The sequence below is a fragment of the Diabrotica virgifera genome, chromosome 8 (assembly GCF_917563875.1).
Source record: "Diabrotica virgifera virgifera chromosome 8, PGI_DIABVI_V3a".
In the NCBI taxonomy this organism is placed as follows: domain Eukaryota; kingdom Metazoa; phylum Arthropoda; class Insecta; order Coleoptera; family Chrysomelidae; genus Diabrotica; species Diabrotica virgifera.
In genome coordinates, this window is record NC_065450.1 from 143251076 (window position 1) to 143269446 (window position 18371).

Below are 18371 nucleotides of genomic sequence, written 5' to 3' on the forward strand. Positions count from 1 at the left end.
CCATGGTGGTTCTTGGCCTGTTCCAGGATCAGCTTCCATTCCTTCCTATCCTTCGCATTGGTTTTCCAATTTCGCACCCCTAACACTCGCAAGTTGTCTTCCACCTGGTCCTTAAATCGTGCTCTGGGCCTGCGTCTTCTCCTCATTTCATCCGGTTTCTGGCTATAAGGCCGATGCCGCAGTGCAGGAAGTTTGCTAGGATGGTGGATGGTAGATACCCACCTGGCGACCATCCAGCTACTTATACCACGAATAATACAACGACGGTAGCCGCAGTGGCCTCCCACTACCATCTATCCACCCGGTGGTCCGCCAGGCGTCTATCCACCCATATCAGTCGTGTTTGATAATCCATCCGGGTAGCCTCGCTATGGATGAAAGCGTAATAAGTGCTGTGTATAAAAGGAGGGCAATTTGGGAGCCAGCAGACCCACTTTGTGACGAAACATGGCTTAAAATATCTGTTTTATTTATTCTTTGCAGTTGCATTAAAAAAAATCCAATATTCAAGTCAGGTGAATTTAAAAAACAATTTTTGACTTAAAGTCGATTTTTCTTCACTTTCTGAAAAGTTTAGTGAGTGAGTTTTACCTCTAATATGACGATAAGCTAAAAAACAAACCAAATGAAACGTAAAAAATGAAACAAACGATTCCTCAGCAGTCAGTTGGATACTGACTTCTGACTTCATTTCACTCATTCACTGCGTCCAGGATGCAGCGACCCTCCACCATCCACCTTTAAAATCCACCCTCCAAGCCACCATCTAGCATCCTGCAGTGCGGCATCGGCTTAAATGTGTTTCGACGGTTCCACCTCATTGATTCTCTCTAAGTGGCCAAGCCAGCGCAGCCTGTTTATTTTGATAGATCTGCCAATAATAGGCTCACTATAAAGATGGTAAATCTTAACTAATAAAAAATAATTAATATTTAATAAATAATATTTAATAATTAATATTTAACAATTAATATTTAATCGAATTATATTGATATCTTTATTTTAGTACCTAACATCTTATAAAATTTCATTATGTACTCTGGTGCCTGGTGTAAGCTTATCCCAGCTAGGGAATTTGACTGGACACTATATAGTTATCATTTTTTTTTCATATTCATTAGTTATATTTTTTTGTAAATTATTGTTAATTTTATTGTTATTTATAGAAAAAAACTGATGATTTATATTTTGGCCAACTCACCAGACGACCAATGGCCATGGGAAGATGTTTTATTAGGAGAGCTATTACTTTAAGCATTACTGCATTTTTTTTTATTTAAATTAACGTGCATGTGACATCTATGGTCATTAGCACGAGTTACAGTTTACATGGTAATATTATAAATTACAAATTATAAATATATAGTTAACATTAGTAGTAATTAATATAAGTAAAAAAAGATCAGTTAACAATAATTATATTTTGTTTAACAGTTGATTCTTCTCGAGGAATTTGATAACCTTGTTGATTTGGTCTGTACTGTTGAGGAGATCTTTGAAGTTAGGACTAATACCAAGCTGTTGGCGTTCTTTGGCATAAAAAGGACAGTCACTAAGTATATGTCTGATCCGGAGAGTAGTATTGCAGTATTGACATTTTGGTAGTGGAGATGATGTCATCAAATAGCCATGTGTTAGACGGGTATGTCCTATACGCAGTCTTCGTACGATTGCCATGTTTTTCCGAGATAAACTAGGGCAGGTAGATAGGTTTACTGAGGGCTTAATTTCATGCAGCACTGAAGTAATTTTATTCCAGTGAATTTGCCAGGTGGATAGAGTGTGCTTCTTCAGTCTGGCTTTTAGATCATTGCAGATTTGTACATTAAGTATGGTATCCATCGATGATGCAGCTTTTTTGGCAAGGCAATCGGCTTTTTCGTTACCACTAATGCCAACATGGAATGGTACCCATAATAAAGTGACTTTTGTATTTTGATTTATAAGAAGCTGATAAATGTCATGAATATCTTGGATAAGAGGATGGTTGGTGGTTATAGTATTGATGGAGTGTATAGATGAAAGTGAATCAGTACATATGGCTATGTGTGTGTTTGGATATTTTTGAGCATGTTTGAAAGCACACAAGATAGCTAGCAGTTCGCCAGTGTGAATACTACACCAAGGAGAAATTTTACAGAGTTCGATAGGCTGTTGAAGAGTAGTTAGAGAATATCCAGCTCCACTTTCAGATTTTGACGCGTCAGTGTAAAGAACTATGTTATATTTACTTTTGTTTATGAGTTCTAGGAAGATATTTCCTAATGTGTTAACACTGACATCTTCCTTGTTAAATTTGGTGAGGGACAAATCATTCTGAGGTAGTAGGTTGGTCCAATAGGGATTATTGGAGAATGGTAGAGTTCTGGTTTCAGACAAATTTATATCTTTTAATAACGGCTGTAGAAGATGAGGAAAAGGATGTATAATTAAGTTACAAGGAGCATTGTTATGAGGTTCATGTAATGATGTAATTAAAGGATACACTGGATTGGAGGGATTGGAAGAAATTGCAGCAGCATAGGAGGAAAGAAGATATTCTCGTCTAAGCCACAGGGGAGGCTCATTAGCTTCACAGTAAAGACTTTCTGCCGGACTGGAACGAAATGCTCCAAGACATAAGCGGATAGCCGTTGTGTGCACTGTATTTAGTGAATTTAGGTTTGACTTAGATGCAGACATATAGATGAAACATCCATAGTCAAGCTTGGAACGGATTAGTGATCTGTAAACTTTTAGTAGCGTAGTTTCATCCGCACCCCAATGATAATGTGATAGTGTTTTAATTATATTTAACCTTTTAAGGCACGCTCCTTTAGTTTCCTGAATGTGTTGTTTCCAGGTTAATCTTGAATCACATATCAGCCCTAATATTTTGCAATTGTCAACGACCGGTAATTTAAAGTTATTGACGGTGATTTCAGGGTTAAAAGAATTTATTCTTCTACTAAATTTAATAACTTTGGACTTAGAATGGGAGAGAGTAAGTCCTAGGGAAGCAACTTTGATTTGTAGATCATTTACTACTGATTGCAGAATTTTACTAGTAGTAGCGTTGGATTTACCCTGGCAGTACATTATTAGGTCATCGGCATATAATGAGCATTTGATAGTTGGAGGGATATTGTGACATAACTGGCTAATCGCAAGAATGAATAAAGATGTGCTTAAAACTGAACCTTAAGGAACTCCGTCATATTGGATATGTGGAGAAGAAAGGAAGTTATTGGCAGAAACCCTGAATGTTCTAGATGTTAGGAAGTTTTTTATAAAAGCGTATATGTTGCCAGTGAGGTTACATTGAAAAAGTTTGTCAAGAATTGCGTTTCTTGAGATGGTGTCAAATGCGCCTTCTATGTCGAAGATTGTAGCTATCAGATCTTGTTTGCTATTAACCGCGTTAGATATATGGGTTTGAAGTAGTGCAAGGTTATCTCTTGTGGAGCGCTGTCTTTGGTAGCCAGATTGTTCCTGTGGAATGATCTTGTATTTTTCAAAATACCATAGCAGTCGTTTGTTGATCATTTTTTCCATTAATTTGCACATAGTGCATGTGAGGGAGATAGGTCTGTATGATTGTGGAAAACTAGTTGGCTGATTTGGCTTCAGTATAGGTATTACAATAGACTTGCTCCATTGGGATGGAAATTTGTGTGAGCTCCAGATTAGATTATATAAAGTTAGTAGTTTTTTAAGAGCATAATTAGACAAGTGCTTTAGAAATGCATAAGGAATATCATCGGGCCCAGCTGCAGTGTTTCTGCTATTAGCTAAAGCAGATATAAGCTCATGGATAGTGAAAGGAGAATTAAGGGGTCTGCTATGTTCAGAGGATATCAGGTTATTTCTGTGTGAATTTATTTCACGAAAAGACATATTAATATGATTAGATTTGTTTCTGAATTTATCTTCGAAGTGTTTAGCAAAGGTGTTAGGACTAAGTTCATGTGAAGTGATCTCCATTTGAAATTAAACGAGTAATTTTATTATTAATTTTGTCACCTTGAATTTGTCGTATTTTTTTCCAAATTTGGCTAGGATTGGAATTTTCATTAATGGAAGATACATAATCCTGCCAGGATGATTTTTTTGCTTTTTTTTACTATGTGTTTGGCTTTTGCTTTAAAGTTTTTGTAATTTATTAAATTTTCAAGGCTTCTGTTTTTTTGGTACTTGTTTTGAGCTTTTTTGGATAGACGAATTGCCTCTTTACAAGAAGATTTCCACCAAGGAACTGCCTTATGATTTGGAGAGAATGTTGTTTTGCCGATGTGAGTCTTAGCAGCCGTGAGAATTGTCTCTGATATTGATGTTAGTAAGTAGTCAACATCATTGGTTAACGGATGTTCATTTGCGAGCAAGAGAGTATCAACAGATTTTGAATATTCTGACCAGTTAGCTTTGTTTAAGCGCCAATAACTTTTGGAAGATGCAGCTCTACTACAGTTGTTGGAAATTATTATAGGATAATGATTGCTGTCAAAGAGATCATCGGCTGTTTGCCAGGACAGAAAAGGTGCTGATTTAGGGTCACTAATACTAAGGTCAATAGCAGAGAATGATCCAGAGGAAATGTTAAAGTGAGTATTAGATCCTGTGTTAAGAAGACATGAGTTTGTGCAATTAAGGATATTTTGAACTATTTTTCCACGACCAAATGTAGATTTAGAACCCCACATACTGTTATGTGCGTTAAAGTCTCCTGTAAGTATAAACGGCTGTGGTAGCTGGAATATAAGGTCTAGGAGCTCTTCCTCTTTTAAAGGATGGTTTGGGGGAATATATATGGAACAGATATTAAGCTTATTAGGGCAAAATGTAGTTATGGCGATTGCCTCAAGATTCGTTGTTAAAGGAAGCATTGTTGAGTAGATTTCACTGGAAGCAAAAATTGATGCACCTCCACTAGCTCTGATGCAGTTCGTCCTAATGAAGTGGTATCCTTCAAAGGATTTAGGGTGAGGAATATTATTTGTAGTAAAATTAGTCTCTTGTAGACAAATAAAATCTGGATGGTAAATTGATGTAAGATATTGTATGTGTTCAAGGCGCGGATAATATCCGTCGCAATTCCATTGTAAAATAGTGAAAAGATATTTTTTTATTTTTAGAAAAGATCGGTATCATTGGTGTTGGAGGTACATGAATTATTGGATGAAAGGCTTGCAACTTCGTCAGCGTCTACGGGATTTAATGTGATCTTAAGCTTTTTAGATAATCTTGTAATTCGATTTTTAAGCGATCTATCAGATACAGTTTGATATATTTGCGTAAGGTCTTCTAAAACAGACTTAATGTTGGTGGTAAAGTTATGAGCTTCTTTTAGAGGATCACTGTTACCAAAGGAATTTTCCAGGAAGGCAATAAGCTGTAATGCTGTCAAAGAAAATCTCTCTGGATTAGCACTAATTAATTGTTCAATAGTTGATTGAGCAGAGCGAGTAATTTTACCAAGTTCTTTGTCATCAGTTTTTAATTTCTTTTTAGGAGCTGTTTTAGGAGTTGCAAAGGCTGTGGTAGATTTATCATTTATAGGGTTTAAGTCTGGGGGGTTATCAGTAACCGATAAAGTGGGTGATTCGAGACTTGTGTCGGTAGAATAAGTTCTTTTGATGCAAGGATTTGAAGGTAAGGACACTGACATTAGAGACGGTTCATTTGGAATTATTAAGTCGTTATTAGTTGGATTGATTTCTTCTTTTGAGGAGGAGGAAGGAGGAGACATAGTAGAAGGAGGTTCAAATGGGATTAGGCTAGAAGTTGTATTTTGAGAAAGATTGGTAGATATTTCTTGAGGGTTAGAACAGGAGTCTGCAGTGTGTCCAGATTGTTTACATAAGAAACATTCAAGTTTATCCGAAGTGATGAAGATTCTATTATTGGTATTTTCATGCAATATTAAAATTGAGGTATTTAATTCAAAGTTTTCTTTATCCGGTATAATATAGATAGAGCGTCGAAAACTGAAAATGTGAGCGTATTCGTCCTCAGGTGAGCCGCATCGGATAAAAGAGATAGGAGAAGCAAGTTGTAATCGAAGTTCGTCTTTAAGTGCTTGCTCTATGAGTGAATTCGGGATCGAAGGGCTCACGTTGGACAGTAGTAGCCTCTTTGCAGGTGTAATAAGTCTGCGTATAGATACTGTTTGATTTCTAACAGTAATGGTCGGATAATTTTGCAGAAGATTATCCACTACGGATAAGGAAGAAAGATATATGCATATACGCTGGTTAAAAATTCGTGAAGCAAAGGTTATTTCTTTAGGGGTAACAATTTCGCCGATTGCCTTGATGTAATCAAATAGCACGACGTCAGGAAGAGCGTTCATAACGATGCCGAAACTTCTACTTGGACATGATATTGCTGTTGTAGGTTTTTTTGGTGTGATTTTTGCTACTGCAGCGAAGCTGGGTTGTACTGTTTGTGATGATGTTTGTGATGATGTTTGAGATGATGTTGATGCCATAATTTGATTTTAATATTCTGGATGCCAAAATATTAAATATGTATGGCCAGTAAGAACTGGCCTAATTTGTTGGTTGTCGATATTTGCTGTTAATTAAAAATCGCCTTACCAGTATTTTTGTTGGTAAACACAGCACATTAACTAACTAGTTTTTATATGAAACACTATTAGCAGAGACGATAAGCGAGGAGTACTTTACTCGTTGGTCTCTGAAATGGGAATATTATTGCATTTTAAAGTAATAAACATTTCTGAATCTGAATAAAGGTGGTAAATTTAAAGGTGGTAAAGAGAAAAGAATAACCAATTCTAATTCGGAATACTTAAAAAATTTTGAAATAAAATTTAAATATTTTATTAATATTTGGCTAATTTTAAGCCCCTTTATAGGTCTGGATCCCGCGTATGAAAAAAAAGTTGATTAATAGCAAGCTGAAAATTTGTTAATAGCTTAAGGGTGTTTAGTCGGACAAACTTTGATATATGGGAACACTGGAACAGGGGAAGTTTTAATTGTGGAACAGGTTAAAAATTCGGAACGGTCAGACCATCAAAAAGGCACATGTATTTTGTCCGACAGAACAGACTTAAACTCTCCGAACAGAGATTAAACTCTCATGCAAAAATCAGACTGTTATTTATCACCAAATGGGCGTTTTAATGAATAAAACATGTAGAATATGTCAAATGACAGGAATTATGACAGGTGATAAATAGCAGTCTGATTTTTGCATGAGAGTTTAATCTCTGTTCGGAGAGTTTAAGTCTGTTCTGTCGGACAAAATAAATGTGCCGTTTTCGTGGTCTGACCGTTCCAAATTTTTAACCTGTTCCACAATTAAAACTGCCCTTGTTACAGTGTTCCCATATATCAAAGTTTATCCGACTAGACACCCTTAAGCTATTAACAAATTTTCAGCTTGCTATTAATCAACTTTTTTTTCATACGCGGGATCCAGACCTATTAGTAGAAGGAGGCAAATTGCCGCAGGGTGCGTACTTATGTAAAAACGTGGTTCGTGTAATGACGTGTTAACTGTAGCTAGAAGTAACTATAAAAACATAATTAGTTCAAAAGTCCGAAAAATTTTTACAAGTATATAAGGTCGAAATGTTCTGCAAAAGTAAACGTACACTCACCGGCACAAAATTCCACCACCCAAAATTTTTGATTAAGTTTGACAATTTATAAGTTTATTATTTGTACTCCGATTTTCAAGATTCTTGCACCACTTTATAGTTACATGTATTGATATCGTTTGGTATTATTCCGGTAACACAAAAATTTTGTTTGCATGGCATTATACAGAGGTGAATGGAAGCGTTGTATTTTCTACTAACTTTAAAAAATTCTGTGGAAAAATGGAAGAGCTGATTTTGTTTCGTAGTCCTGTCATAATATTATGCTGGAGGTATCACTAAAATTTTGATTTCTGAATTATCCGAATATCTCTTTTTTTTGTAAGAGCTGTACCATTTTTTGTAAATAAAAACACTGATGGACTCATACTCGTTAAATAGAGGTTGGATTGATAATATTAGAATGACCCGCATGCAACCCAGATCTCAATCGTAGTGAGCATTTATGGGATGAATTAAAAGAAGCTATTCGGCGTCATACTAAGCCTCCAGAAAATTTGGTACAGTTATGGCCCTAGTTTAATTAAAAAAACCTTCAAAGAAGTGTTTTCATTTACAGCTATTACAGGAAAAGAGGATAATTCAAAAAACAAACCTCAGTTATACCTCCAGGATAATACAAAAGGAGTATGAAACATAATCAACCCTCCAATTTTTTCACAAAATTTTTTAAAGTTTGGAGAAAATACAACGCTTCTATTCACCCCAGTATAATGCCATCTAAGCAAAAAAATTTTGTTACCGGTATAATAGCAAACAACATCAATACCTGTACCTACAAAATAATGCAAGAAACTTGAAAATCGGGGTATAAATAAGAAAGTTATAGATTGCCAAACTTAATCAAAAATTTTGGGTGGCGGAATTTTGTGCCGGTGAGTGTATATTTCTACGTATTTTTTAGAAAAAGATATAAAAGTGTATACCTATTATCTTCCCGGTTTTTAAAAACCAGTCCGCTCCCACTGTCTCCTTTACAGACCGCAGTACTTTCATTCTGACGACCAGCACAAATTTTATCAAAATAATTAAATTGTTCTTCCCAGCTTTGTGGCAGCTCTTTAGCGCACGTAGCACCATCTTTGTATGGTACTCTTATTGCTTTGAGGATTTCTGAGGGTTTTTCTTCCTCAGTACGGCCCCAACCCGCTACCTGCAATTTGGTGATCGACGTTAACTGTTATCGCAAATTATTATTATTTAAATTGGAAGACCAATTAATGGCAAGTTAAACAAATGTACACTGCCCAGCCAACCTTTAAAGAGGAAAATGTGACTATAGTAGCACCTTTGCGACTTCCGCGGCAAAGGTACTACTATAGTATGATGTCTAATGCCCCTATCTATTATGCGACTTCCGCGGTAAAGGTACTACTATAGTATGATGTCTAATGCCCATATCTATTATAGTGTGCTACATAAGCCAATTTTGTGGCTTATTCCCAACTAAAATAGTAAATTGATATCATAAAGTACTATGTAGTTTGTAAAATTAAAATAATAATTCTTCTCATTTATGCGTTTATTCACGTTTAGGGGAATGCAATTAGAACGAAAAGATACAATGTTTCGGAAAAAATCAAACAAGGTTATATTTTTCTAAAACTGTTTTTGTTAGTATATAAATCCGTTAAAGTAAAAAGTTCTACTCACAAATTTCGCCGCTAATTGTTTATTAATTGTTTAAACAATAACAATTTTTTTTGTATAAATAATGTTAAGAATATGGGTGAATTCAACATTTTATTTTGATAAAAAATGTTTTTATTTTAGTTTTGATTATGCTGAACCCGAATCTGACATTACAATTTGCAAACTCAAAATGGCGGATTCAAAATGGCGGTTTTTTCCTAAAAATCCTTAAAAAGCAGTTGTAAAATCCGAATTTTTTTTATAAAACGTGTTTGTTTACATACACTCACCGGCAGAGAAAACGGGCACCCCAAAAAATAGGTAATTTTTAATGTCTTGTATTTCCTAAACCTGATGTCCGATTTAATTAATTTTTTTAATATGTTATAGCCTTATTCTTTATCAATATCGGTGTAATAATATTGTTGCTAGACAGGTACATTGTCATTGTATACAGGGTATACGAATCAAACTGTGTTTTTTTCTCAAATTTGGAACACTCTGTGGAATGTTCTAGCTTTTATAAAATACTTAAATTATAACCAATCTATAGCCTCAGGTTTTCTTAACATTCTGTTTTTTGATTCATTCGCTTATGTTGGATAATAAAAAAGTTAAGCACTTTAACAACTACCCCTGTTTTTCGTTAATACAGGGTGTTTTTAAATAAGTACAGCAAACTTTAAGGGGTAATTTTGCATGATAAAATAATGACAGTTTGCTTTATAAACGTACGCCCGCAAATGCTTCGTTTCCGAGATAGGGGGTGTTGAAATTTTTCCTACAAACTGACGATTTATTTATTTCTCTAAAACGGTTTGTGATATGCAAATGAAATTTGGTAGATTTTAAGAGGTAGTTATTGCGCATTTTTTGGCATACAATTAAGAATTTTATATTCACCATTGGCGTACATACGGGTATAAATATTTTAAATATATCCCGTATGCACGCCAATGGTGAATATAAAATTCTCAATTGTATGCCAAAAAATGCGCAATAAGTAGCTCTTAAAATCTACCAAATTTCATTTGCATATCATAAACCGTTTTAGAGCAATAAATAAATCGTCAGTTTGTAAGAAAAATTTCAACACCCCCTATCTCAGAAACGAAGTATTTGCGGGCATAAGTTTATAAAGCAAACTGTCATTATTTTATCATGCAGAATTACCACTTAAAGCTTGCCGTACTTATTGAAAAACACCCTGTATTGACGAAAAACAGGGGTAGCTGTTAAAGTGCCTAACTTTTTTAATATCCAACATAAGCGAATGAATAAAAAAAAACAGAATGTTAAGAAAATCTGTGGCTATAGTTGGGTTTTAATTTTAGTATTTTATAAAAGCTAGAACATTCCACAGGGTGTTCCAAAGTTTGAGAAAAAAACACAGTTTGATTCGTACACCCTGTATACAATGACAATGTACCTGTCTAGCAACAATATTATTACAGCGATATTGATAAGGAATAAGGCTATAACATACTAAAAAATTACTTAAATCGGACATCAGGTTTAGGAAATACAAGACATTAGAAATGACCCATTTTTTGGGGTGCCCGTTTTCTCTGCCGGTGAGTGTATATGTGGATATTTTTGAGAGGTTGCTGGACCTGAATCAAATTTTGATAGTTTAAACTATAAAATTGCAGATCCAAGATGGCGGATAACTTAAAAAATAGATGTAAAATCATAATTTCTTTAGAAAATGTATTTATTTATACATATATTTATTTTTAAGAGCTTTGATAAACCTAACTTAAATGTTAACATTATAAAATTAAAATTATTATGTTAACTATAAAATGGCAGATCCAAAATGCGGATTTTCTAAAAAGAACACAAAAAGAACATTTTTCTAAAACATTTATTCTCTTTATTTTTAACAGGTTGTTGAATCTGAATTAAAGATTAAAAATTTAAATTTCAAAATATCGGATCCTAAATGGCGGATATTTAAATGAAAAACAAGTAGAATCCAATCAAACAAATATGGAATCTCATTCTGAAAAAAAGATAAACAAATAATTTTCAAAATAATATTAATTAAAATATATTAGAAAGAAAGAACAAATTATTCAAAATCTATATCTTCAATATCACCTCCAACTACGCTGACATCTTCGCTTTCTTCAATTTCTTGTTAATTTAAAACGGGACAATTCAAACAGTCTTGCCCGAACGAAACAATGAAAATAATATTGATAAAATATAATATTTTATATTTGCATATTACGTGTTAGACCTTGCACTGCTATTTATGTCGAATAACTTTCTCCATAAAATTAATAATAAAACAGTTATTCTTGTTCTCATGATCATTTTTCAGTGCGTCATTAATTATGACGTCATATACTGTATTGGGTGTGTCGAGACTTATTTCATGTAATTATTGACGAATCTGACAGATGCTAGAATCGTACTTAGCCATAGGTGAAAAGCTGGTGGAATTAAACTAATTAGTAATTTAGTATATTTGATTTTTACACAATATGTTAAGATGTAGGTATTTTTTATAAAGGGGAATAAAATTAAAAAGTAAACAATATTGTTAATTAAATTTATAAATATGGAAACATTAAAAAATGACACAAAACTATCCATTAATTGTGTTTTTATCTCCTTCTCTAGGTCCTGTCTCCGCTTCAAAAGTTGGCAGTCATCAGAGCGATCTTTATTTCTGAAACCGCGGCTCTAAATAATTCATTGTTATTACATCCAAACCAGTTCCTAAGGTTCTTCAGCCATGAGTTACGTCTCCTTACTATAGATCTTTTTCTTGCATAATGACCTGGAGTATTAGATATACATCTCTCATCACATGTCCCATATATCTCAGTTTTCTTCTTATTTGTTAGTTCTTCTCGTTCCTTATGCGTAAGTCTCATTACCTCCACGTTGGCTATTCTATCTACTCATGAGATATTTAGCACTCTTCGGTACATCTCAAATGTCTCTAGTCTCCTCACGCCAATGACTAACTTTTAACGAACTAAATTCTAAACCAAAACACAAAAAAATGCACAAAGACGTTGTGAAACACAAGGGAAGTCGAATTCTAAATTTCAAAATGACAGGTACACAAAATACTGACCTGAATAATAACCGTCACTTGACTCTTTGACACTTCTAAAAAATGGCCAAAATGAACGAAGTTTTCGTCAAATGTTCGTAATACGTGTATTTGATTGGCTAGAAAAAACGCGCATTCTAAATATCAACGAATCAAACGTAGGTTAAGAATAGACATCTTATGTATATAACCATTGTAATGCTGCATTATTTTTGTGTTGAATCACGGAGCTACGGCTTTTTCCGTCTCATCTAACTTAATGCATTAGAGAGAAATCGAAAAACTGTGACGCACTGAAAAGTGATCATGAGAACAAGAATATCATAAATAATAAGTGAAAATTTAATGATGTTGGGTATAATTAATTTGAAACAATATTTAAAAAAAAAACAAATTTTCGATTAGAAGGATATAATTACATATTGGAACATAGTTTTTAATTACAAACAACTTTTCTTTATAAAAATTTTCGATATTGTGAAATATAAAGGTACTCTTGAGTGAAATTAACAAAATTAACAAAATTTGATATTTGATGGTTGCATCTTATGTTATATACGATGCAGAGTATTTTATAAAGAATAACTTTTTTTCGTAAAACTGATATTAAAAAAGTTATCAACAGGTTCCAAGTTACTCAGACATACTGTATAAGAACTTAAAAAAATTTTTTTGTTGAACATTTATTATTGTTGAAGCTTATTATTAAATGTATTTTAGGTAAGTTTTACAGAAAAAAGTTTTGATCACTCTGTATATACAGGGTGCGCCAAACCTCTGGTCTTCTTTGATTACGGCTAAACTATGAGATATATAAAAAAATGTTTATAACAAAACTAATGTGTATCAAAGAGGTCTATAATTTAAAATTATTTTCAATTATACAGGGTGAGTCAGAACGACGGTATGAACCAAAGTTTTATTTTTTTAAATGGAACACCCTGTATATTAAATCATTTTTGAATATATTATTTAAAAATATGAAAAATTTGTATAAGGTCTTATAGGCCTAAAGTTAATAATTTTCGAAATATTTACATTTTTATTGAGAAAAATGGTAATATTTATAGGGTTGTGGATTATGTTTCCAAGGAAATAAAAATTTAGGTGATAGGTCAAAGTTTTTAAAATATAGTGTTATTTTTAAATAATTTAATATTTTTTACTTTTAGCCATAAAATGTACAGTGTGATCACTATTTGCAAATACAAAATTTTCTAATTTTTTTAAATGGGACACCCTGTATATTAGTTTTGCGTTTTGTAATAAATATTACAACCTTTCTTTTGGTATAAGGTTATATGTACCTAGCTTGCTTCGTTTTGTAGATATTTAAAAAAAACTATAGATTTTACGTGTTTGCGGATTTTTTATTTAAAAATTTTTTTGCAAAAAAAATAATTATAATCTGGTTTTAGAAACATACACTAAAATATAAAATATGAAAATAAAAACGTAATTAAAGATTAAAATAAATCGTATGCTAGTACAATTCAATTGAATTTAATAACTTTAAATTATTTTACAAAAAATATTTTACCATATTAATGAATGCATAAATTAGTTACTAAATTAAATAAACAACCACATTTTAAATCAACCGTAGTAATTTTTCTACTACAGCAACTTTCCTGTACCAAATTAATTGTTAGTTAAATTGTATTTAGTTAAACTTTTAATTTACCTTTTAAATTTACTTACATACATCTTGAGAATATAAAAATTATTATAAAGTATGCTTTGAAACAAATGAATGTTAAATGTATCATCCAAATTATTTATTAATATAAATAGTATTTACTGGTGTCACAAAAACTGGCAATACTTTTGTAGTTGAAATTTTTGTAACAATTTTTTATATTTTAAATTTTAATTTTTTAACCGAAAATTTTTTGGATATGACATTTGTTTTGGGCGAAACCATTAGAAATTATTACCAGCTTTTGTGACACGAGTAGGTACATAGATACTATTTACTTCTTAATATACTTCCATAACGTTCATTTGTTTCAAAGCATACTTTATACGTTTTCAAGATATAGGTAAATTAAAAAGTTATTAACTGATCTTACTCGTAAATACAATATAACTAACAATTAATTTGGTACAGGAAAGTTGCTGCGGTAGAAGAATTACTACGATTGATTTAAAATTTGGTTGTTTATTTAATTTAGTAACTAATTTATGTATTCATTAATAAGGTAAAATATTTTTTGTAAAATAATTTAAAGTTATTAAATTCAATTGAATTGTACTAGCATACGATTTATTTTAATCTTTAATTAAGTTTTTATTTTCATATTTTATATTTTAGTGTATGTTTCTAAAACCAGATTATAATTATTTTTTTTGCAAAAAAAATTTTAAATAAAAAATCCGCAAAAACGTAAAATCTATAGTTTTTTTTAAATATCTACAAAACGAAACATGCTAGGTACATACAACCTTATACCAAAAGAAAGGTTGTAATATTTACTACCAAACTCAAAACTAATATACAGGGTGTCACATTTAAAAAAAATGAGAAAATTTTGTATTTGCAAATAGTGATCACACTGTATATTTTATGGCTAAAAGTAAAAAATATTAAGTTATTTAAAAATAACACTATATTTTAAAAACTTTGACCTATCACCTAAATTTTTATTTCCTTGGAAACATAATCCACAACCCTATAAATATTACCATTTTTCTCAATAAAAATGTAAATATTTTGAAAATTATTAACTTTAGGCCTATAAGACCTTATACAAATTTTTCATATTTTTAAATAATATATTCAAAAATGATTTAATATACAGGGTGTTCCATTTAAAAAAATAAAACTTTGGTTCATACCGTCGTTCTGACTCACCCTGTATAATTGAAAATAATTTTAAATTATAGATCTCTTTGATACACATTAGTTTTGTTATAAACATTTTTTTGTATATCTCATAGTTTAGCCGTAATCAAAGAAGACCAGAGGTTTGGCGCACCCTGTACATTTTTTGAGCTGGTAATTTTCGGTTTTTGTATTACATTTTTATTATCTTTCTTAGTTTTCTCAAAAAGAAATTGTTCATTTCATTTTTAAACTAAAATAATTCAGTGTTTTTTAAATATTACATACTATGCTTTAAAAAAAATATCAGAAAAATTGTATTAGATTTATTCAAACTTAAGTAATACCGTCTTAAAGTGGTGCGAATTCTGTAAAACTACGAAGTTTTCAAAAATTGCATTTTTTAAGACATCGTATTATTTGAATTAAATTTTTGAGACTTTTTTTGAATGAAACATCGTTTAGTAAGATGATTGAGAGGTAAGTTGTATAAATTTGAGAGTTTTATAAGTAAAATTGTATTAGTTACATATTTTTAAACCATTTTTAAACAAAATTCATGTAAGGCTCACTTTCCGCCCACACCGTACTTATGTCCATACATTTTATTTCTTTTTATTACAACCATAAGATAGCTTATTTTATCTTCTTTCATGTCCAATTTGTAAAATTTCTTTTATTGGCTAGAGAACCTAATTCTAAGTAAAACTCTTCTATAATTTTTTTCAGAAACTCGATATTTTTGAGTTATTCATGGTTAAAAATTGGCCATTTTCATTGAAAAATGACACCTTTTCGGATGGTTTTTTGCGAAAACCTTAAAAACAATGCATCTAACTAAAAAACTATACAAAATATTTTTGTAGCTTTTAGAAAAAAAAAGAGATTCGTGCTGTCATAAATCTTCTAGTTATAATATCTAAAAGACAGATATGGTAGGTGAAAATAGTTTGTTTTTTTGGTGCATGCTCAAATCGGTGTATTCAACAATATCTTTTGTAGTGCTAGAAAAGACCTTTAAAATATGCAATATTAAATGGCGATTATATTCAAACTAAGCGAGATATGCTGCAATAAAAGTTGATGAAAAATGTATTTTAAAAAAAAATGAAAAATATATTTAACCCCTCATTCACCAGAATTTTAATGCATCGTTTTCCTTCTACAATACCTTTTACTATGGTGTTATTTCTACGTTCAAAAATTTAGACGGGTATAAATGATAGGTTTTTGAAAAAAAATAAGATCAAATTATAGAGCGCATTTTTAAATTTTCTTAAAAATCTTAGTTTTCTCCATGTAACTTGAAAATGATAAAAGGTACAGTAATGAAAAACAGAAACAAAATTTTAAGAACCCTACATTTTTGTATATTTTTATTTTTTTCGTATCTGTCATAATTATCCAGTTACATGGAGAAAAAAGAAGATTTTTAAGAAAATTTAAAAATGCGCTCTATAATTTAATCTTATTTTTTTCAAAAACCATTCATTTAAACATGTCCGACTTTTTAAACATAGAAATAACACTATAATACCAGGTATGGTAGAAATAAAAAATGATGCATTTAAATCTGGTGGATGAGTGGGTAAATATGCTTCTCATTTCTTCTTAAAATATATTAGTCATCAATATTTTTTGCAGGATACCGTTTAGTTTGAATGTAATCGACATTTGATATTGCTTATTTTAAAGTTCCTTTCAAGCTTTACAAAATATATTGGGAGTATTATATACCTAAAATCGACCGTTTCTGTTATTTCAAGTTGAATACACCGATTTGAGCATGCACCAAAAAACTCTTTTCACCTACCATATCTCTTTTTGTAGTATAACTAGAAGATTTATGAAGGATCGACCGTCTTTGTTTTATTATGAGCTACAAAAATGTTTTATAGAGTTATTTTATTTAGATGCATAGTTTTTAAGATATTCGCAAAAAACCGTCCGAAAAGGTGTCATTTTGAAATGAATATAAACAATTTTCAACCACAAATAACTTAAAAACTATTGAGCTTTAAAAAAAATATATAAAATAGTTTTTACTTAGAATTAGGTTCTTCAGCCACTTCCGTAGTTATTTTGACCAAAAAATTTTCCAACCCCTGGAAGGGGTGGGAACCGCCCCCAAGAAAATAGCGCACATCGACATAGGGTAGACTTTGTTCTGGAGCTGTTCCCTACGTACTGTGAAAATATCAGTAAATCGATGTAGTAGGATGGAATTCGGAGCCAAATAACGTCACTGACTGCCCTAACCTAATCTTTTCTCAGAACGATTTGCACACAATAATGAAATTCTTTACAAAGTCAATAAAACAGCAAAAATCAGAAAAATTAATATTTTAATTTTACAAATAATTAATACTTTGCATTATCTATTTATTATTTTATTTGGGAATAAGCCACAAAGTTGGTTTATACCCAACTAAAATAGGTAGTAAATTAGACAAGGCGAAAACGGCGGGTTCTTTGGAGAAAACATTCCCATGAAATTTTCTTGCATAATCACATTCGTGAGACATTCCAGGGTAAGAATCAAGAAGTCGCCCACGCGAAAAGTGGTCCAAATCATTTTTATCAATTTTTTTTAATCAAATTGCAAAAATCAAATTTTTGGCCGTATTTTTTTTAGTTTTTTTGGACCATTCTGGATAAAAAAGGTCTCTTATATGGCGATTTTCAAGTCTTAATAACTCGGTTAAAAGTTATTAATATGAAAGTCAGAAAGTAACTAAATCGAAGTTTAAAGCCCCCCCCCCTGCAAGATCCTGAAGAAATTTTTGTTATTATTTGATTACTATGTAAGCTGTTATTTTTAAGTAAAAATAATGAGCGCCATGCACGTATTAGGCAGCCGTCCATGATGAGTGCGAAAGAGGCAGTCCAATCCAATCGCACTCACATTTACAGCCGCGTCAATACGATCTTACCACTCATTAATAATTAAAAATAACAGCTTAGTAATAAACTGATGACACAATTTTTTTAGGATCATGAAGGGGGGTTTTAAATTTGATGCAGTCACTTTCTGACTTTCATAACAATCATTTTTAACCGAGTTATTTAGTCTTAAAAATGGCCATTTTCGCGTTTTTCAAATTTTATATTGCTTATAACTCGAACATGATCAATTTTATAGAAAAATTATAAGAGACCTTTTCTGTCCGGAATGGTCCGAGAAATCTAAGAAAAATTTCTCCGGGCCGAAAACATTGATTTTTGCAATTTGAATA

The 18371-nt window shown here is 31.7% G+C and overlaps 1 protein-coding gene across 2 annotated transcripts in view; it reads right to left on the reverse strand.

Annotated features, from left to right (window-relative positions):
• LOC114334142 (uncharacterized) overlaps window positions 1-18371 on the reverse strand; it is a 148176-nt gene that overhangs the window by 56004 nt on the left and 73801 nt on the right. For both annotated transcript variants that reach the window (XM_050659942.1, XM_050659941.1), the window contains exon 8: window positions 8533-8759. In XM_050659942.1, coding sequence (XP_050515899.1) covers window positions 8533-8759 — 227 coding nt within the window. The remainder of the gene's footprint in view (window positions 1-8532; window positions 8760-18371) is intronic.